At 37.2% G+C, this 23,351-nt stretch overlaps 1 protein-coding gene and 1 long non-coding RNA gene across 2 annotated transcripts; both read right to left on the bottom strand.

Annotated features, from left to right (window-relative positions):
• Nucleotides 1-706: 706 nt before the first annotated feature.
• Nucleotides 707-22,651, bottom strand: LOC105479058 (SEC22 homolog B, vesicle trafficking protein). The gene is made up of 5 exons (XM_011736855.3): nt 22,424-22,651; nt 15,103-15,212; nt 9,068-9,228; nt 6,237-6,383; nt 707-2,677 (listed from the first exon to the last, which is right to left on the bottom strand). The coding sequence occupies exons 1-5, from the start codon at nt 22,496-22,498 to the stop codon at nt 2,523-2,525; spliced, it is 648 nt and encodes a 215-aa protein (XP_011735157.1). The 5' UTR covers nt 22,499-22,651; the 3' UTR covers nt 707-2,522.
• On the bottom strand, nt 15,219-22,417 carry LOC139356362 (uncharacterized). Its single transcript, XR_011608125.1, has 3 exons — nt 21,772-22,417; nt 18,843-18,938; nt 15,219-16,378 (listed from the first exon to the last, which is right to left on the bottom strand). It is a non-coding gene; the product is annotated as an uncharacterized lncRNA (long non-coding RNA).
• Nucleotides 22,652-23,351: the final 700 nt, after the last annotated feature.

Below are 23,351 nucleotides of genomic sequence, written 5' to 3'. Positions count from 1 at the left end.
TAAGTTTCATTCTGCTTTTGATGGCTCCTTATTTTCATCTCCCTACTTCTAGGCTTCCTCCCTAATATATCTTTTATGCCAAGGCCTATATGATCACTTGAAACTATAAATCTGATGCCATCCTTTGCCACTGCCATTAAGATAGTCTAAAATCCTCAGCATGGTAGACAAGTCCCTTTATGATAGTGTACCAATCTAGTTCTCATTCCTCAAGTCTCCTCTGTTGTCTGTGCTTACCCTATGGGCTAAGCTGAACCGAGCTGTTACATTTCCAAAATATGCCTCGCTGTCTTTATGCATGCCTTTGCGCATGCCACTGACTCTTCCTAGAATGCCCCATTCTCCTTCTCTAGAAAGTCTTCTCTTACCATACTTCTTCCCAAAATAAGTTAGGTGTCCTTTCTTAATGTGCCTCCAATAACCCCATACAGTATTTATCCCACTCTATTTTAGATGCCACTTTGGTTGCTGATACATTTCATCTAGTCAGATCTTCCCACTGCCTCTTATAAAGAAAACCAGGAGCCACGTTATGATATCCTTGTTCTCTAATTTTTCTGCCACCCTGATCTTAAACCACTTTCTTTTTCCTTTGTTGACATTTACCCCATCCCTTTATTAATTAGCCCAACAAGATTAGAGAGAAATGTATCTACAAAGGATATATGTAGATAAATTAACTAGATAATAAAACTTCACACTGAAGTGAATATTCTAGAAGTATTTATTTCATTGCTGACCATTAGGTTGCAGCATGCAACTCTCAACAATGAGCTGCCCCTCTCCACTCCTATAGAAGCTCCAAATACTATGGTACCACTATTTAGGTTTTCAGCCTTTCAAAGGCTTTTATTATCAACATCATCATTACTTAGGCAGGAGCCTTTCAGGGACTTAAAAGCACTTATTATCTATAAAAGGTAACTTCATATTGCATGCACAAAATTCCCAATTGGCAGATTTAGGTCCATAAAAGAAAAAAAATATTCTAGTTCTATAAATTATCAGGAATAAAATAGCATTCCTCCTTGCCTTGTTATAAGGAAATAATATTTTTTTTCCTTACCAGGAATCAGGATAGTATCTCTGAGGATCCCTCAGGGTTATAAAATTGCTTACTGGTTAAAGTTTTCGCCAAAGATATTAAGAAATAAAAAGTTCGCTCATTTTCCTGTACAATTTAAAGAAATATCTGCAGTATGTACAGGAGTTTTACGTTATATTGCAGACCCTTGCGATAATATTTAAAAGGCCTATTTTCCCCATTAAAAAATTCTACCTCAGAAGGTAAAAGGAAATCCCCATCATCCCTGAGCAGAAAAGGAAAAAATCATGGGTACTTTAATTAGTTAATAGAAACCACTATAAATGAGTTATCTATCTCTAGAACATTCTCAGAGAATTTACATGAACCAAAACAGGAGTGAAGTGCTCTCAGAGACTTTTTCTTAGGTAAATGTATTTAGTAGTTTGAGTAGCTGATCTGCAAAAACTTTAAATTTAATTAACTACATAAATGAATATTTTTTATTTTGAAATTTGAGAATGTCCTAAGAGGATGTCTACAGGACACGAAACTACTAGGTGCAGGAAAATTTTTTAAATGTTAGCAAATTGTGGCAGGAGGAAAACAAACAGTGGAGAAAATTGTGGTAGAGAAAGTAAAGAAGGGGCAGGAGAAAGCTGTACATATAACCTGGGCCTTCCTTTCTTCTCATGAAGCCAGGGGCTTCATCTATATCCTATACTTGCTCTTACACTAGTACAAACCAAATGCTGCAAAATAAAAGTAATAATGACCCAAACTAATTTAAGTCTTTTGTTTAAGGAGTAAATGAGAGAAACATTGTAGCTTCTTAATCGAAGAGTGCTATAATTTCAAGGTATCTTAATATAATTCACTTAACCCTAAAGCAATTGTGCAATAAGCAAATTATAAAAGGAAAACAACAAAGGTTAACTTTCTACTGGGGCCAATAGACAAGATCTGTGGAGCACAGCAATTAACCTTCACATACTGGAGTCTTGTTTAAAAGGCCATCAAAAACTCAGATTATTGAAAATCACAAATGTCACCAACAAAAGGAATGTTGATTAGAGTCAAAAAAAAAAAAAAAAACCTTCCCAAAGGACTGCCTTCTTTGAAGGAATTTCAGAATGTTGCTAGTACAGGTTGACTAAATCTCATTGATGGCTCCATTAGAGAATGAGAATGCCCCAGTCAGTGCTGTTTTTAAAATGCACTGGGAGGGAAAAAACGAAATAACAATCTACTGTTCCCTAACATATATGGCTTAGCACCCAGAGAAAGCCTCTGCCCCTGAAACAGACTTTCTACATAGGGTTAAGCTTCATTAAATGAGGTGTAACCTTTCATTTTCAGGACGTCTCTTTTCTTTCAAGGTCTTTAGAGGCAGAAGTTCCACTTGGATTCTAATACACATCTCTGTGAGCTCAGTTTCCTGAAAATATACACCTACTGGGTTCTAGGTTCTCCCTTACCAGTGACTGTATTCATTATTTCACAGCCACCAGAATCGGACATACACTATTAACATGATGAAAAATACAGCTACTGCTGCAAGTTTGGCATAAGTGGAACGCATGTTCAAGTACTTCGCATCCTGGCGGTATTTCTTGGACAGACTGGACAAATTGTTAGCCTTTGAATCCAATGCTGTCAAAGAGGAAAAAAGGAAAACATTAATTAGTCCCTGGAAGTATTTTGCCAAAAGTATTAAGGTATTAAAAATAACCAAAATGAGCAGCATTGCAACAACCATGAATCTTAAATCATCATTTTTATTTTTAAGACTAACATTGCATATACTAATTGATGATCCTGAAACACTGTAAAATCTATAATACAGTTTAAAATTATCAGATCAGATTATGTCTGAATTTTTGAGGCTATATAGTAAGGTGGTTAGAAGTACAGGTTCTGGCCTCAGACTCTTTGGTGCAGATATCACCTGTACTAGTTATGTGACATTGGTCAAGACATGTAACCGATTTAAAACCTAGTTTCTTTATCTATAAAATGGGGATAATAATAGTAACTATGTCATAAGGTTGTATGTACATGAGATTGCCTGTAAAGTGAGCAACAGTGCCTACACATGATAAATTATAATAATTGTTACATGTTAATAATTACTATCTTCATAATCTTCTAATGGTCTGAATCATATTCTCTTATATTTTGAAAAACAATAATGATAATCTATGTAAAACAAACTCAGATAATCAGAAAATTCAACTAACCAAACACAGTCTTAAGCTATATTTCAATGATGACTCCTAAACCCCAAAGTAAAGACTACTATGAAGTAGCTATCAGGATTTATATTTCAATAGACACAGGAAAGTTGTAACTAAAATACAATAAGTACTACCAAAAAAACCCAAGTAAATTAAGCTTTTTAGCATTTTCTGGCAAGTTTTTTCACCCCCAAGGACATTTGTAATGTTACCTTCTTATAACAGTTAACTAAGCACTTAGAGAAATAGCCAGATAGACACAAGCTAGACCAGATTAAAATATAGGGCATATTTGAATAATAAACACAAACTCTCCATTTGACATAATAAATTCTGATCAAACTTTTCACTTCTTTAAATTTCAGAAAAACTATTTTGCAATCTGATTGTTTCTTCCTTAAAGAATGCTTTTGGAATATTTGGGGTTGCTTAATAGAGACTGGTTTTGATTGGGAAACATGGCGTTACTTAATAACACAAGCATGACAGCCACGTCTGAATTAGCAACTGATCACATGAGTAAGAAAAACATCTATCCAGGAAAAAAGAGTCAGGGACTGAGAAATAACCATGACAATGCACAGGGCATCTTTTTACAGAATCTACAAGAATATACACTCCACTGGAGAGGGATTCTAAATTATTGTGTTTGCTGCTATATCCTGAATGCCTAGAACAGGGCCTGGTATATAGTTAGTGCTCAATAAATCTAAATCTGCTGAGAATAACTCAGCAGAGGAACAATTATTAGACCATGTGAAACAAGTCATAGTTGAGAGAATTTATATATGAACATTTTGAAATACAGGATAACATAAAGATAAAGCTATTGCTTAGAGAAGTCATTTAACAAATATTAATGTTACAGGCACCCTGTGAAGTGCTGAGGATACAACAATGATCAAAATGTACATGATCCCTGCCTTTAAGGAATTTAGAGTCTTGCATGAGTGATACAAGAAAAATTCCTGTGCTAGTCTACTTTATCCCATATAGGAATTGCAAGTCTGTATGACAAAAACTTACACACTCACTCACTCGAAATTTGATATTTAAAGAGTGTGAAGGTAAATGAATAACTGCTCACTACTCACAAAAAAGTTAAAGTTTGTAGTTCATAATAAAAGAAAACTCATTTACTAATGAATATATAGCATGGCTGAATTAAAAAATACTTATTAAGGAACCTATTTGTGACCATTACTATGGGCGATATATAAGAAGTATGTGAAACAGATATAAAATACATAAACACTGTATTTAAAGAGCTTACATGTCCACATTAAACACTTAGGCAATATTTAAATATCAGGTAAATATACATATACTTTTAACCTAATTTTACCTAATTACCTACACTTTTAAAATTATATGAAGGGCTGGGTGTGGTGGCTCATGCCTGTAATCCCAGCACTTTGGGAAGCTGAAGTGGTTGGATTGCTTGAGCCCTGGAGTTTGAGATCAGCCTGGACAGCATGGCAAAACCCCATCTCTACTAAAAAAATAAAAAAATTAGCCAGGCATGGTGGTACACGCCTGTAGCCCCAGCTGCTCAGGAGGATAAGGTGAGAGGATTGCTTGAACCCAGGAGGTGGAGGTTGCAGTGAGCCAAGATCGTGCCACTGTACTCCAGCCTGGGCAACAGAACAAGACTCTGTCTCAAAAAAATAAATATATGAAATTAGGCCGGGCGCGGTGGCTCAAGCCTGTAATCCCAGCACTTTGGGAGGCCGAGGGGGGCGGATCACAAGGTCAGGAGATCGAGACCACAGTGAAACCCCGTCTCTACTATAAATACAAAAAATTAGCCGGGCGCGGTGGCGGGCGCCTGTAGTCCCAGCTACTCAGGAGGCTGAGGCAGGAGAATGGCGGGAACCCAGGAGGCGGAGCTTGCAGTGAGCCGAGATCGCGCCACTGCACTCCAGCCTGGGCAACAGCGTGAGACTCCGTCTCAAAAAAAAAAAATAATAAATAAATAAATAAATAAATAAATAAATATATGAAATTATATAAAAATATTTAGTTATCCAAATATGTTTACCTGCATTAATATAAATATTTAAATATACGAAATATATATTTGTTATATGGAAATATATTTAATATATATTAAAGTATATTTAATATATATTAATATATGTTTAATATGTAAGTTAGGTATTTAATAAAGGTAAATTAAGTAAACACACATGTATGTAATATGTTTCAAAAACATTGTATTACTAAGTGCTTTAGGAGTTTAAAGTACAGAAGAGATTAATGTGATACAGGCTATAAGGATCAGAGAAGGCTTCTTTAAAGAGGCAGTTCTTATGCACGTCTTATAGAACAGGTCCAGCATTAAGGCAGAATAGACCACTAAGGATAGTGCAGAAGCTGGCGTGGCTGCAGCAGAATGTTTGTGAACTAGAGAATGACAGACATTTGCATCCTTATTTTCCATATATAGAGCACAATGCCCTACAAATAACAAGCTCTCAATAACAATGGCTGACTGATGGAAAAATAAGTCAGACTGGATCTTATCTTGTAGTCCCAGATTTGAAAGTTTTTCAGAGAGGAATGCCTTGATGAAAATGGCATTTTATAAAGATTGATGTGGCAGCAGTAAAGTCTCCCAAAGAGACTACTCTAAAAACCACTGCAATAAATCGTTGACAATTTTCTCTCATTCTTTTCATTTCCCTTAACTTATACAAGTGTTTATATAATTTACTGAATTTTGTGAATATCTTAGAAATAATCATTGCCTCTAATATGGATGAGTCCTTTACACTGTTCCAACTCAACAAAAATTAATCACGCTAGGAAAAAAACATATCATATTGGAAGCACTGTAATGTAATGTACTTCTGGGAGACAAATTCTTAACAGTCCTAGGTAGAATCTAACAGCATAAAAGGCACTGCAAAATGAGCTATCCTTGTCTATGGAATGAGAACCATTTCTTCATAAGACTCATTGCTTTTAGATACCTGAGAGTGCTTCTCCTCGTTGTAACACTTCTTCAATATTGGCCACCATGATCCTCTGCACATCTTGCAATTCAGTGTTGATGGAGCCTAGGTTTCTTCGAGCACGACTGTCAATGTAGAGCTTCTTGGTTTTTTGAATGAAAGTATCTAGAATGATGAAGAAAAGTGACCATGAACAATTTCTTTCACGGCCATCGAAGTACTGAGGTAGGAAATTAAAAGTTCTGAGTTGGCTGGGCGCGGTGGCTCACGCCTGTAATCCCAGCACTTTGGGAGGCCAAGGCAGGAGGATCATGAGGTCAGGAGATCGAGACCTTCCTGGCTAACACAGTGAAACCCTGTCTCTACTAAAAACACAAAAAGTTAGCCGGGTGTGGTGGCACACACCTATAATCTCAGCTACTCGGGAGGCGGAGCCAGGAGAATCACTTGAACTTGGGAGGCAGAGGTTGCAGTGAGCCGAGATCACACCCCCGCACTTTAGCCTGGGTGACAGAGTGAGACTCTCCCTCAAAAAAAAAAAAACAAAAAAAACAAAAACAAAAACAGTTCTGAGTTTATGCCTGGATTTGCCACTGTCCATGGTTAACCAAACTCTTGGTTGAATATCAAAACCTAGGCTTTTGATTTCTTCATTTGTAAGATGTAAACGTATAACTAGATGACCATTCAGGAGAAATGTCCTTTGAATTTCCTTTGAATTAGAAGTATTTGCTATATAAGGCTGCTATCAGAAGCCTTAGAGAAATTAAGACCCACTATAGTAAGCCTTTCTTGAAAACAGAAATTTTCAAACAGTATTCTGAGGATCCTTAGGGTTACTTAACTCTATACATTCCTTAAAAGGATGCTGGTAACACTCTAGCATTATTACAGCCTAACATGGCAAAAGGGTTCATGATCATTAAAGAGCTGAGAAACATTACTTTAAAGTATTTTCCCTAATATACATTCCCAGTTTCATTCCATTCTAAAACCTCATGTAAAGCAAATATGTAATAGGGAGATTTCCAAAATACCAATATAAAACTGAACTGAAGTCTCGGCCGGGCACCGTGTCTCATACCTGTAAATCCCAGCATTTTGGGAGGCCAAGGTAGGTAGATCACTTGAGGCCAGGAATTCGAGACCAGCCTGGCCAACAAGGCAAAACTCCCGTCTCCACCAAAAATACCGAAATTAGCTAGCTGGGCATGGCGGCATGCACCTCTAGTCCCAGCTATTCAGGAGGCTGAGGCACAAGAATCACTTGAACCTAGGAGGCAGAGGTTGCAGTGAGCCGAGATCATGCCACTGCACTCCAGCCTGGGCGATAGAGCGAGACTGTCTCTCTAAATAAATAAATAAAAACTGAAGTCTCATCTATCTTTTGCTCATATCAGTATTTCTTAAAACTATAAGAAGAATGACTTACTATTAAAGATATTTTCAACTTTTGTCAAAAATCTTAATTTAAGTGTGCTGTACCCCTTTCATTGCCTCTTTAGATCTCCTCTCTGCCCTCCTGCACCTTGCTTTCTGCACTGGGAAGCTGACTGGGATGAAATGCCTCAACAGACTCCTTGCCCTGTGCCAGTTAGGTTCAGGCAATGAAGAAGCCCCAACAGTAGCGAAGAAGGAGAACAGACAGTGATGTCAGGGTATTTATTCCCCTGGCTTCTTTCAGAGAAGCGAGTATCCTTCTTCTGGAAGTATCCCTCTACCAAAAGTTACTGCTCCTCTCAAGTTGGGCTTCTCTAGAAATTTTCTCCTTTTCAGTTTCAGAAACTGCTCCTTCCCCTTATATATTCAGGCCTAGGGATGATAACAACCAGTATGCTACTGGTCCGAGGTTACTGTACCTTGTAATTATCCTACAGCCTATTCATATCTTTGTATATAATCCCTTAAGCTAATTTGGGTGTGCCATCTATTTCCTGTATGACTGTGATACATTTGTCTTATTTTTGAGGGAGGTTTACGGGACTATTACTGCCTACAAAAACAAAATTTGAAAAACTGGACATTATATAAAGCAGCACTTGGACAGTGTACAGTTATGAAACACTACAGTGTTTTTCCAAAGCAAGATGACCCATTTATCTAGCAAACCTGAAACACTTCAGAAATTCTAAGACAGTAAAACTAATTTCTCTTTTAACTAAAAATTGCAGCAATATAGCCTGATTCTACTTGTTCTCACTTCCTGTACTTATTGTACTTAGGACATTTCCTTTGATCCCTTACAATGAGATACTTTACCAGGTCTGAGGTGACTAGTCTTTCTATAAATCTTGTACAAATACAGACACCTATGCTCACTATTCCTGAATGTAGTAAATATTATACTCCAAGACCATGAATACCATGTATCTTCTATGTCTTTGTCTTGTTTTGTTTTTTAATTAGAGGATCTTACTCTACTAAAAGAAACAAAACACCAATCTTTCTGATTTCCCAATTCTGATCTCCAAAAATGAGCCTTATTATGACTGTGAGTCTGCAGACTGGGGTAAAGAAGAACTTAGCCATTATATGCCAATCAAGTAGATTTTTAGGCACAGTTTCTGTCACATGTGACTCTAATGCAGAATCAAACCAAATAACAGAAAAGGGCAAAAGGCAACAATTTCTATGGGGAAAAGATCAAAAGACTAGAGAAAATTACTTTTTAGAAGGAAGCCTTAGTCACTCAAAAAGACAAAAAGAAGTGGAATGGAAAAGGGAGCAGAAGCTAAAACTTCAACAAGTAAACATCAGAAAAAAATATATCAATATTATAGCAGTGTAACAAACAGCTTCTCCATACTGTTTGCTCCCTTGATAGAGAGAAGTGAGGGGCAAAAACTTACCAAATTCAATAAAGGAATAGGGTCGGGACACAGTGGGCACCTTCTTCCCATGCTGTTCATCAAATTCTGAGTGCAAATCTTCTAGGTAGGCAAAAGCCAACTTCTTAGGGAAGGCAGCTTCACATAAAACCAAATAACACACCCCCTGCTCAATAATGTAGCTGGTGAGACATAAAAAGCAAGACGAAGTTGTCTGTAAAGTAACAGTACTGACAACAGGTTAAAGCAGAATCTCTGTACCATGCAAACTTTTAAAAAATCTAGCCTAAACATTTTAAGGCTGGCTAAATGAGAAAGTCAATTTAAAATCACAAATCCCTGGAATCAGAAAGCAAACATCTTCCCATTATTAGACGTATATTCTTTTTTTGTTTTTGTTTTTGTTTTTTGTGTTTTTTTTTGAGAGAGTCTCACTCTGTCGCCCCAGCTGGAGTGCAGTGGCCCGATCTCGGCTCACTGCAACCTCCGCCTCCCAGGTTCAAGCCATTCTCCTGCCTCAGCCTCCCGAGCAGCTGGGACTACAGGTGTGCATCACTACACCCAGGCTGGAATGTAGTGGCGTGATCTCGGCTCACTGCAAGCTCCGCCTCCTGTGGGTTCACGCCATTCTCCTGTCTCAGCTACTGCTAGGACTACAGGTGCCCGCCACTACCACGCCTGGCTAATTTTTTGTATTTTTAGTAGAGACGGGGTTTCACCGTGTTAGCCAGGATGGTCTTGATCTCTCGACCTCGTGATCCGCTCGCCTCAGCCTCCCAAAGTGCTGGGATTACAGGCGTGAGCCACTGCGCCCGGCCTATTAGACATATATTCTAAAAGGAGTATTTAGACATATTTATTATATTTTTTCATCCATTAGATAATCTTTTTTTTTTTTTTTTTTTGAGACAGGGTCTCTTTCCATCACCCAGATTACCCAGGTTGGAGTGCAGTGGCATGATCTCAGTTACAGCAACCTCTGCCTCCCCGGTTCAGGCGATTCTCGTGCCTCAGCTTCACAAACGGCTAGGATTACAGGCACCCACCACCACACCCAGCTAATTTTTGTATTTTTAGTAGAGATGGGGTTTCACCATTTTGGCAAGGCTGGTCTGAAACTCCTGACCTCAAGCGATCCACCTGCCTCAGTCTCCCAAAGTGCTGGGATTACAGGTGTGAGCCACTGCACCCAGCCCACTACACAATCCTTCAACTAACATTTTAAACTTTTATTTTAGCTTGAGGATGTGTATGTGCGGGTTTGTTACCTGAGTATATTATATTGCATAATGCCGAGGTTTGGGGTATGAACAATCCTGTCACCCAAGTACTAAGCATAGTACCCAATAGTTTTTCAACCCCTGCCCCCTACTTCCCTCCTCTTCTAGTAAGTCCTCAGTATATTTATGTCCATGAGTGCCCAATGTTTAGCTTATAAACTTATAAGTGAGAACATACAGTATTTAGTTTTCTGCTCCTGCATTAATTCACTTAGGTAATGACTTCCAGCTCCATCCATGTTGCTGCAAAGGACATGATTTCATTCCTTTTTATGACTGCACAGTATTCCAAACTGTATACGTACTACATTTTCTTTATCCAATCCACCACTAATATTTACCTAGGTTGGTATCTTTGCTATTGTGAATAGTGCTGCAATGAACATGCAAATGCATGATTTTTGGTAGAAAGATCTGTTTCCTTTTGGATATAAACCCATTAATGGGTTTGCTGGATCTAATGGTAGTTCTGTTTTAAGTTCTTTGAGAAATCTCTAAACTGCTTTCCTCAGTGGCTGAATTTACATTCCCACAAACAGTGTATAAGCAATTCCCTTTTCTCCACAGCCTCACCAGCGTCTGTTGTTTTTTGACTTTTTAATGACGCCCTGTGACTGTTGTGAGATGGTATCTTATTGTGGTTTTGATTTGCATTTCTCCAATAATTAGTGATGTGCACTTTTTCATTAGTTTGTTGGCCTCTAGTATGTTTTGAGAAATGTCTGCTCATGTCTTTTGTCCATTTTTTAAATGGGGTTATTTTTTGTTTAATACTTAAGACTTTTTCTTGAAAAATTCACAGTTGTGACTCCATCCACCCTTTGATTCTACATGGTAAACTAGCATACAAATATTTAAACTCTTTCCAGCCACAAAGAAAAACAGTAGATCTGGAAATTTCTGTGGATAGAAATGTAAGGTTAATGACAATGTTTACTGGGTACAAGACTAATTAACACTCCTTAATTTCCAGTCCAGGAGAACTCTGTAATCAAATGAAACTTTTCAACAATGAAACTGACTTTCTTTTGTGATAATGAGTTCCCACGCACTCTGGAAGGGGCTATATGATTATACATCTGAGAAACTCTTAGAAAAATGTTAGGCTACTAAGTGGTTTTCCAACTTCTTTTTAGCCATAGTATACACACACACACACAAATATATATATTTATATATGTAATATGTATATATAATAAGCAAAACTTATATTCAGAAGGCCAATGTATGTATCAGATAAAATCAGAAGTTCTTTAGTTTAAGTAGGAGTTTGCAAATATTTTCTCCCATTGTGCAGGTTGTCTCTTCACTGTGTTGTTTCCTTTGCTGTGCAGAAGCTTTTAGTTTAATACAGTCCCATTTGTCTACTTTCTTTTCTGTTGCCTGTGCTTTGAAGTCTGTGCCATACAGTCTTTGCCCAGGCTCATGTCCTGAAGCATTTCCCCTATGTTTTCTTCTAGTAGTTTTATAGTTTAGGGTCTTATGTTTAAGTCTTTAGTCTACTTTAAGTTGATTTTTGTATATGATGAGATAGGGATCTAGTTTCATTCATCTGATGAGGAACTAATATCCAGAATATACAAGGAACTCAAACAACTCAACGGGAAAACCAAAAATAATTCAATTAAAAAGTAGGCAAGGAACAGAATTGGCATTTCTCAAAAGAAGACATGCGAATGGCCAAGTATATGAAAAAATGCTCAACATCACTCATCTTCAGGTAAATATAAATAAAAACCACAATGACATATTATTTCACCCCAGTTAAAATGTCTATTAAAAAGACAAAAGTCAATAAATGCTGATGAGGATGAAGAGAAAAGAGAACTTTTATACACTATGGAAAACAGTGTGGAGGTTTCTCAAAAAACTAAAAACAGAACTACCATACAATCTAGCAACCCCACTGCTGGGTATTTCTCCAAAGGAAAAAAACTCATTATGTTAAAAACTTATCTGAACCCCATGTTTACTGCAGCACCATTCATAGTATCTATGGATAGATAATCAAGAGAAATGTCCATCAACAGAATAATGGATTTAAAAAGTGTTTTTTACACACATACACATACACACACACCATGGAATACTATTCAGCCATAAAACAGAATGAATTTCTATCATTAGCAGCAACATGGATAAATCTGGAGGACATTACGTTAAGTAAAATCAGTCATGCACAGAAAGATAAATATGGCATGTTCTCATTCATATGTAGGAGCCAAAAAAAACTTTTGAGCTCATGGAAGTAGAGAATAGAACTGTGGGTATTAGAAGTGGGGAAAGGTAGACAGAAGGGAAGGATGGGCAGAGGCAAGTTAATGGATAAAAAACACAACTGGATAGGAAGAATGAGTTCTGGTGTTCTGCAGAACTGTAGGGTGAATATGGCTAGCTATATCTTACTGCATATTTTCAAAAAGCTACAAGAGGGAATTTTGAATGTTCACAAAGAAATAATAAATATTTGAGGTGATGAATATGCTACTCTGATTTGATTACACATTGTATATGTGTATTGAAATACACTCCATATCCTATAAATATGTGTAATTATTACATGTCCACTGAAAATAAAAGGAAAAATTTTAAAACATAAGGAGGAGTTTAGGGGCCCAAAGCATTATATATACTCCCATCCTTGCCCTTTCTATGTGGCTCCTGAGGCATCCTAGGGCTCCATAAAGGATAAAGACTATTATATGATCTATCAGGCCCCTTAAAATAATGTTAATAATATAGCTGTCTTATTCCTTGCTTGGGCATCTGAATTAACTGGTCTCTTTGCTTTTAGTCTACACCATCTTCTATACCATCAGTTTTATTCCCAGAGACTACAGATGGCCATATTACCCTGCTTACAAACTCTAAGGGTTCCCTAATACCTACAAAATAAAATCATACTCCATGGTTTTATATTTACAGCCTTTCAAAACAAGTGTAAGCAACATTCTATCATATATTTTAGTAATCCAAATGGCGGACTGTTTTCCAACATGCTAGGTTCTTTAGATATTTGTGGACTTCTGCTTATATTGTTTTTTCTAACCATTAATGCTCTTTTATGTACCTGGAGAAATCCTGTTCATTTTCTTATGTTCAATTCTACCATTATTTTTTCTGTGAAACTTCTTTATATATACTCCCCTCCTCTGTCCCGTTTCTTCGAACTTACCCCCAACAAATGGGAATTTGTTCCTTCCTTCTCTCTGTTCCCAAAACATTTCATTTAAATCTAATTTACAGCACCTTTTCATTTAAGACATTATAGTATACTTGTTTGCGTGTATCTCTCTCTGTACTAAGAGAACAGCATTAAAAGATAGGGGCATGCCGGGCGCGGCGGCTCACGCCTGTAATCCCAGCACTTTGGGAGGCCGAGGCGGGCGGATCACAAGGTCAGGAGATCAAGACCACGGCCCCGTCTCTACTAAAAATACAAAAAACCGGCCGGGCGCCTGTAGTCCCAGCTACTTGGGAGGCTGAGGCAGGAGAATGGCGTGAACCCAGGAGGCGGAGCTTGCAGTGAGCTGAGATTGCACTACTGCACTCCAGCCTGGGCGACAGAGCGAGACTCCGTCTCAAACAAACAAACAAACAAACAAACAAACAAACAAAAAAGGTAGGGACATTAAATGCAGGACTCAATATAAGGGCTGACAAAGAATAAACCCTTAATAGCTCTTGCATGGAAATAAAGGATGTTATGAGATTATGAATGTCTAAAGGAATCAGGCAGAAGAAAATCTCTCTCAATTCCATGAGAACTTTCTTAGGTCTTTGTTCCCTAAACCATGGTGAAAAGGAGGATACTAGATATTAAGTGACTATATTTTTGGTGTTAAAAATTAGAGTTCTAGAAAATATTTCAGATATTATAAAAATTAATACTTTATAAAACATAATGTCCAACATTTTCTTAGCCAATTGCCTAGGGTTTTATTTTTGTTTTGATGTACTTTTTACTTGTCTTTTGTAGGTAATTTTTGTTTTTAAAAGTAAACATAGCAGCTTCCTCCCTGGCCTAAGTTACCTTACTATCTAAGTCCTTAAAATAGTAAAGATTATTTAGCTAATCCGTTTTTATTTTCCTCTGATGCTCCTGTACTCTTTTCCTTTTTAATCCTTCTTATTTTGTCAGCTCTAAACTTGGCATGTATTAAACATTAAATACCAATTATTTGTAGACAATTTAAAATCCAATAATGTTCCTTTGAGTCCTTTATCAGCTATATCATTGTCTATAACCACTGATTAAAATGCTCTTCTCTTCTATAATTTTCTTTTTTCAAAATAAGGTAACTAATATTTATTGACTCTTCCCATGTCTGTCAGACAAGATGCTAAATAATACAGGTGGATTCCCCCACAAACCTCTCACACCTCCTATGTTTATTTTCACTACTTTATAGAGGAAACTGAGGCTGAGAGAAGTTATGTGAGCTGCTCAAAGTTACACTGTTAGGAAATGTTTGAGCAAGGGGATTAACCCACACATATCTGGCTCCAAGACAGTCCTAAAGCAAGAAGTTATCTGTTATTGCATGATGGGCACAGCATTCATTAGACACATGTTAACAGGTTAAATTACTGTAAACATGTTGAAAAAAACAAACAAGATGTCCGTTTTGTAGAATTAGAGCCAGAGAAGTTGCTTCTCCCAAAAGACTACGTTTTAAAGTAATCTTTACTTTTAAAAAATTATTATTTTTATCAGGCATTCTGTTACTGTATTTCACACTTAAATGATCATAAAGAAATCAAGATTATACTCACTGAAAAGTCATGGCTCCTGCTTCCAAGGTACATCTGGTAGGGGACTGTTCATTCAACTTCCGAAAGAGTTGCTTAGCCTGACTCTGATACTGTTGAAGGTCCCGGCCAGACTGAAAGAAGACACCTTCATTTAAGAATTTTCCACAAAAAGCTGTTATCAATTAGTGAGAAACATCATATTATGAGGACACTCTGAATGAGGTCCTTCATTTACAGGTAAGTAAGATTCATTTTAATGAAAGAAAGACAACCTACTTTCAGAGTACAGAGGAAGACCTAACCCCTACTTCTTCAAGATGACTGCATTTGTTATTTGCTAAGAAGCAAAAGCATATACCTCAAATATACTTAGAACTCTTAACTTTCAATCCAGTATTCTTTCCACTGTTAGGACAATACTCTCCTCCTAACCCATTTCATTTGCAGTTACTGGCACAGAACCATACAGCATGTGCTATATTCAGGGGAAATCCCAGAAACAAGATTGATGAATTTCATTTTTATGTTGGAATATCCAGGAGAACCTTCCACAAGTGTCACAGTTTTGAGCATTTAAACAAAACTAAATGTGTGTACTCATAACTGCAAATTATTATGAACACTTTGACTGCAATTAGGTAAAAATGACCAAGAGTAGACACAAAGACTAGGATGTCAGATATTCTTTACTGAATAAATCTATTTGGTTCCCAAGTTTGGACAGCAAAAGTTTGAATATCGAGGGATATATGCAGACAAAAATGAAAATAACAGCATTCAGATGTTATAATTACTGGTAATATTTTCCTGAACAATTTCTAACTGATTTTACAATTATTCTTTTAAAAAAGGGGGCAAATCTATTGGAAAAATAGCAGTGTCATTTCAAAAGAAGACAACCATGCATCAATAATCTACTAGATCCAACAGGGAAAGGAAATGCCTGAAGAATGGGAAGCAAATAGACATTGTTTATCCATCCACATGTGGGGAAGGGGAGCTTTCTGCCAGCTATCCAGTTATGGTCTGAATGTTTGCTGGTATCCCCCAAAAAATTCATGTTGAAATCCTAACCCCTCAAAGTGATGGTATGAATAAGTGGGACCTTTGGGAGGGGATTAAGTCATGAGGGTAGAGCCCTCCAGAATGCGATTAGTACCTTTATAAAAGAGACCCCAGAGGGCTAGCTTGCTCCATCTACCATGTGAGGAAACAGCCAGAAGGTGACATCTGTGAACCAGGAATAGGCCCTCAATAGTCACCAAATCTGCTGGTGCTTGATCTTCACCTTGCAGAACTAGAAAAATCAATTTCTGTTGTTTACAAGCCACCTAGTTTATGGTATTTTGTTATAGTAACCCAGACTAAGACACTGCCATGTGATGCAAAGACATAATTCTATTTTGGAATTATTTATTTTACATAGAAAGAATAGCCTCCCTTTGGCAGATGTTTAATAACTAAATATTTAAGTAGAAAAGTATTTATGCTAGGGTCTCCCAGGATCTGAGCTCTAACTTTGATAAAGTACAAAGTGATATCTTAAAATTGTAGATAGTATACTAATAAGTTGATAGTAAAAACAAGGAAGCAATAATAAAATGATAAAGCGGCAGATCAACAAATGTACAATTACAGGATAATAAGATTCTAAGCTATATATAAAAATGGTGAACTGGAAATTTCAATATGAGTAAGAAGGTGAATAAGCATGAGGTGAACCAGGGGAGATAGGCAGAGTCCAGTTGAGGTATTAGTTTGTAGATTTATCTTAATACCACTGTTACGGCAATGATTTGTTTTATTGACATATATTTGCTACGTATTTGAGAAATAGTTCTATAGTAACATATGTATGTCTGTATGTATATATGTACAGTTTTGTATATTAAACTACTTTATAATAATTATATTGAAATTATCATATTAAACAGTACTACTTATATGGTCAGCCAATAAGAGTGAATACTGTCATATACTTTTAGCCAATAAGAACTAGTGCACAATATTCTATTTTCCTAAATTTGAATGGTACTTACCAATCTTTTTGTTTCCCCAGTGCCATTCTGAAGAGATCTGAACCCACAAGAGTAGATAAAAGGGATGCAAATAATGTTGGGAATGCTACTAAAGTGCCAAGAAAGAATATCAACATAGATCTGTGATTTTCAACCTTGGCTTCACAATAGAATCACTTGGGGAATCTCAAAAATAAAACTACTTATGCCCAGTCTCTACCACCAAACCAATTAAGTCAGCATCTTGGAGGTGGGGCTGTGACATCAGTATTTTTTACATAATTGCAACCACTGGTGTTAAATATAAGTTCTTTGCTTAAAAGGACTAGTTGAAGAAACATGGAAAAAATTGTCACTCAGATTGGTACAAATCCTTTGACTTTACAAGAGGCACTGTAAACATTACTGTAACCTGAGAGAAAGACTAACAACTGTATCACCTAATAAGAAACTGGCCAAAAGCATTCTACAAGTTCAGGAATTTGCAAACAGCAATGTAAAGACTGCCAATATACAACACTGGGGATGCACTTATAGGGATTATGGTATGCCAACCAACATCTTACCGTGCTGGTTCAGTTAGCATTACCATCCTTGAGAACACAATGCTAGCACAATCTTCTTGGTTAAACAGTACTCTTTCTGGCATATTCATATAATGGAATACTATGCAGCCATTAAAACAATGATGTACAGAGTTTAATGATATGAGAAAATATTCATTAAACACTGTTAAGTGGAAAAAATTAGGTGAAACAGTCTTACGATATTATCTATTATTTAATGTTATATACACATACATATGTTTAAGGTCATCCACCAAAATGGATATAATTCGAGTACAGATTATAGCTAATACACACTGTTAACATTTTGGTCATTTTGCTTTTATGTATTTACTGACCTTTCTCTAATATGCACAAATTAATTTTGTAATGTGAAAAATCATTCATTCATTATGTATTTGCATCCAGTGTATTGATTATATGCAATTCTGATCTGTGAACTTTTAAGAAAGGCAAGATGAGGCCAGGCATGGGGGATCACGCCTGTAACCCCAGTACTTTGGGAGGCCAAGGCAAGTGGATCACGAGGTCAGGAGTTCAAGCCCAGCCTGGCCAAGATGCTGAAACACCGTCTCAACCAAAAATACAAAAATTAGCCAGGTGTGGTGGCAGGCGCCTGTAATCCCAGCTACTCAGGATGCTGAGGCAGGAAAATCGTTTAAACCTGGGGAGCGGAGGTTGCAGTAAGCCGATATTCCACCACTGTACTCCAGCCTGGGAAACAGAGTGAGACTCCATCTCAAAAAAAAAAAAAAAAAAAAAAAAGAAAGGCAAGATGGAATTAGACAAGATTCTTCAGAAATGATCATATGAAATTATTAAGTGTTCACTTTCTGCCAGGCACTGTTCTGAACACTTTACATTATTTAACTCGTTTAATCTTCATGAGGTGATCAGAATTATTAGGCCAATTTTTTACTTGAGAAGTCAAACTTTTTAGACTCTAAGCTAAAAAGGGAGGAACTAGGATCTGAAAGCAGGCAATCTGGCCCTGGACCCCCTACTCCTAAGCATTATGCTATCCTAACTCTATAACTGAAATTGTTTCAATAGTAGATCCAACTTTTAGGTGAAGTCTTACTATGTAATTCTAATTCATTGGAAATGCTCAAGAAACCATGGGGCTGCTCTGATCTAGATCTCACAAAACAACATAACCACTGTTTTACATACTGACCTTTAGTTTGCTTTCAAGATCAAAGTCACAAAGGGCCAACAGTTAGCCAGTCCACCTAAAAATATTTAGATGTCCTCATTCTGTTTTCTACTTCATCTAGAAAAGATTAATGAAATTTGTATATGATATAATTATAAGATATCTATTAGTAATCCAATAATGCAGTGGATCGGAATAATTGGAAAAACTGTGAAACAAATTTGAGGTTATCCAATAGCAAATTTAGGATCTGGATCTATATATTACAAAAGGTAGAAGGTAGTAACTTGACACACAACCACAATACTTTTCGGTGCTGTCATCTGGGACTGCTGAACAACTAGTTGTATCAAATAATAACTTTTGCCTTCATAGCTCTTATCATTTTTAAATACCCACTGAACTCAGCTGGTCCAAGACCAGCAGCACCAAGAATCAACTACTTTCCTCTAAAAGCAATTACAGTAAGTGGATTAATCAACCCTCAGTGATTCAGAGCGTGAGACTATTTAACTGTACATGTTATCTGCTTTCCTAGAGCTTCCTGCTGCCTATTTGGTTAGATCTAACACTTTCTTCAAGTCTGGACTGCCCTTCACGATGCCAGAGGAAAATGAAAGAAAATACAATAATTTTGAGGCAGACCAGAAAGGTAGATAAAGAAATTGCAAAAATCCTAAAAGGAGAAACATACCATAAAAGGAACGAAGAAAAAAGATAAATAGGATATCAGTTAGGGAGTCCACATTTGAGAAGAAAAGCTCATCTCTCTTCCTGCCCTAAGTCTAAATTTTCACTTAAACCCAGAGGAAACACCCTGTATAAAATACTCTGTCTATATTATTTTGTAAATTTTACTCTCTATTGTATTATCTGAATAACTGTCCATCTTCGGTAATACGGCAGGTTGTACAGGCACCCAGTAAATACCTAAAATATGATAACTATTATCAGTATAAATATTGAAAGTACACTGATAAGAAAACAAAAACAAACAAAAATGAAGATACATTGAATTATTTGGCCTGGACAATTAAGGTGCTTAAATATAAAACTGTTTGGTTGAGATACCTGTTTATTAAAAAGTGATTCCTGGACTCCTAAGAGGTTAAGGCATCATGAAAAGGCCTTAGAACAAGGCAGTAAAGTACAGTGGTTAGGCACTAAAGCTCTAGTCGACTCAGACAATACTTAATAAAAATCACTGGATCTCAGTCGGGGTGATTTTGCCCCCATGGGGCATTTAGCAATGTCTAGAAATATTTTTGTTGCCACACAAACAAACGAAGTGGGGAAGGGTGGTGGTACTACTGGCATCTAGAGGGTAGAGGCCAGGGATATTGCTGGACCTCCCACACAATATACAGGACAGTTCCCAAGAACAAAGAATTATCCATCCCCAAATGTCAACAGTGCCAAGGTGACAAACCCTGATGAAAAATTTCATTATGCCACTTATTAGCTGTGTGAATTTAGGCAAGCGATCTATCCTCTCTAAACCTCAGAGCTTCCTTATCTATAATTGGAGATTTTAATAGTACCTATTCTAATATGGTAGTATGAGGATTAAATTTAAAAATGCACTTTATAGGCTTAGCACAGTGTTTGGTATGTAGTAGGCACTTTTATAAATGTTATGTATACTATTAAAATAGTAAATTAAGTCTAAGATTCAGATTTTTACAGACATTAAAAGTTTAGGCAAACTTTATTATTCAAAGTCAAAACTCCTAAAGGAAAATATTATGGCACTACAATCACAAAAATATTTGTGTGTAAAATTTCTTTCCTTGTCAATTAAACAAAGCAATCCATCTTGATAAACCAATATGAAATCAATACCAAATTTAGAATTAAAAAACAATAAATCAATTAATTTTCAAAAAGTATCACGTTAGAGAGTAGGGGCCACTAATATTAAGTAGACTTTCCAGTTCACTTTGTATTCTTTGCCCACACTGGAATTCAATGCCATAGTTTAAAAATTGACCAGATTCCATCCCTGCTACTCCCAACACACACCCACCCACTATAGGAAAACTATTTTTTAGTCAAACTACACATCCTTCAAGGATATTTCCCTACACTATCTACTTTGTTCAAATCATATTCCTAGGTTCACTGGAACAATTACATTCCTTCTGCAGGATGGTCCTAGAATATTCCTGAAGAACATTTCACATTAGCAAATCAGGGTATGTTAAATTGTTCACAGTTTATTTCAAAGATTAGACTTTGTTTTTATGAAATGAATAGAATATATTTCACTTAGCATGACCTGCAACTTGATTATCTGTATCACCACTCTCCTAAAAGTGAAAGTAAATACATTTCCAAATCAAACCTAAAAAGGCATATAACTAAAGAGAATAGTTCCTTACTACTGGATCCTACTGTTACCTTAATGTCATACCTTCTGGGAAGACTTTCCTCATTTCCTAAAACCAACTTAGATACATTTTCCATGTTCGACAAAACCCTCTTCCTTCTCCTTAGCAGTTAAACTACATTTTAATAGTATATTGGTTATCTGATTTTTCCACTAGACTGTAAGCTCCACAAAGGTAGAGACTGTGTACTCTAACCCCCTGCATTAACACTATACCTGGTACATTTGATGTGCTCAGTAAAATTTTTTTTGCATTAATATATGAATGAAAAGTCCAACAGAAGAAATGTGCAACCTATTTTTTCTATATCTCATCTTTTTTTAAGGCTCAAGGTTTTAAAACACTACTTAGACTGTATGAAAAAGTAAAATAAAATTGATCACTTTAAACAAATTATATAAATTCCATTGTCAGTTTTGTCTTCAGAACCTCCCAAGCTTGCTCCAGAAATTTGTCTTCAGAAATTTCCACTGTGATTCTAAAACACAAAACAGCTTTCTTTTAAGACGCCTGGAGTTATTGCTGTTTTTAATCAATTCAATATATTTTTGAGCACCTACTAGCATAAAGCAGCCATTGTAAAAGGTATGAATAACAGAGATGATTAAGATCCGTCGTTTGCCCGCTAGGAAACTCAAGTTATTGAAAGACAAAAAAATAAGTTACAATGTATTGCAGGAATGTGGTACGGCATATTGGAGAAGGTGGGAACTGGGAATAATCCTGAAAGAATGTGCTGTACTGAACTTTAACAAGTGCTTTTATGTGGCAATATTACCTCACCCACTTTCAAAAGACGTCAGCAAGCTAGGTCAAGGATCAGGTGCTACGTTATAGAGTTGAAGAACTTGGCTGATTTGTCCCAGGATTTATCCGTCAGCAGTCCTATTAGCAGCAGAAAATTAGAAATCCTGATTTTTAACAGTCCCTAAAGAGTCAAAGAACACTGGGTGATCACAATCAACCAAAGCTATCACTTCTCCAGAGCGTTTTTCTAAAGAGAAACAGGTAACACAAAAATCTGAACTCCTCCTTCAGGAAAGATTCCTCTCACCGGTAGTCTTTCCCACACCAAAAGATAAAATAGCACTTCAGAGAGGTCGGGAGTGCCCGAGAAGTCACAGAGGTCTCTCGGCCCTAGGAAGGAATGCGATGCTGAGGGCAAAGCGCGCTGGCAGACTTGGGGTCGCGGGGATCTAGTAAGCAGCTCACCTGTTCGTCCTCCTGCATCGAGGCGGCCAGCGGGAGCCCGTCCGCCACTCGGGCGATCATTGTTAGCAACACCATCTTCACAAATTACAGGGATCCAACACTGGCCCGGAAGGCCGTTGGTGTCGTCCTCACTTCCTCCGCCGCGACAACAGTTATTCCCTATGTCTCAGTTACCGGAGATCCAGCTGCTTGCGTCTCCGCTTCCCGCTGAGGTGGCCGGAAACAGCGCAAGAGCTTTCCACTACCGGTCCCCAGAATTGGCTTCCCTCAGAGAACCACAACCATCAGAACACTGGTTCCGCGATCTGCCTTCCACCTTCTTAAACTTCCAAGATCTGGCCGGCTTTTCTGAATTTGGGGCTTCGAATAAGCCTCGCCCTTTGACGGGCATTGCACCCAAGCTGAATCAGAATTTTCTAGTTCTTGAAACTAAGTCTTGGGAGAGAGCTGGGAAGGAGGGTGGGAGTTAATGGGTACTCCCCATTAACCATTAACCGTTAACCATGAAAGGTATGTAAAAAAAGGAAAACCCTGAAAATTAGGCTAGTTTCATATTTTTTTCTATTTTCTATGTTATATATTCTATAAAATTTTCTATATGTATTTCTGGACAAAGATTTTTGTCTATTTTTGCTTGTTTGTTTATGCGGCATCCCCACTAGGCTCCTTAAATAGTTTATGGTAAGAAGTCAATAAATATTTGTTGTATGTGTGAATAAATGAACAAGTACAGGACATCTTTTACCACCTAGGTCAGTCAGCCTACAAAAAGCTAGGATCAGGCCGGGCGCGGTGGCTCACGCCTGTAATCCCAGCACTTTGGGAGGCCGAGGCGGGCAGATCACGAGGTCAGGAGATCAAGACCATCCTGGCTAACAGGATGAAACCCCGTCTCCACTAAAAATACAAAAATTAGTCGGGCGCGGTG

Source organism: Macaca nemestrina, chromosome 1 (genome assembly GCF_043159975.1).
Source record: "Macaca nemestrina isolate mMacNem1 chromosome 1, mMacNem.hap1, whole genome shotgun sequence".
In the NCBI taxonomy this organism is placed as follows: domain Eukaryota; kingdom Metazoa; phylum Chordata; class Mammalia; order Primates; family Cercopithecidae; genus Macaca; species Macaca nemestrina.
The sequence above is the reverse complement of the archived record's forward strand: the minus strand, read 5'-3'. Positions and strand labels throughout refer to the sequence as shown.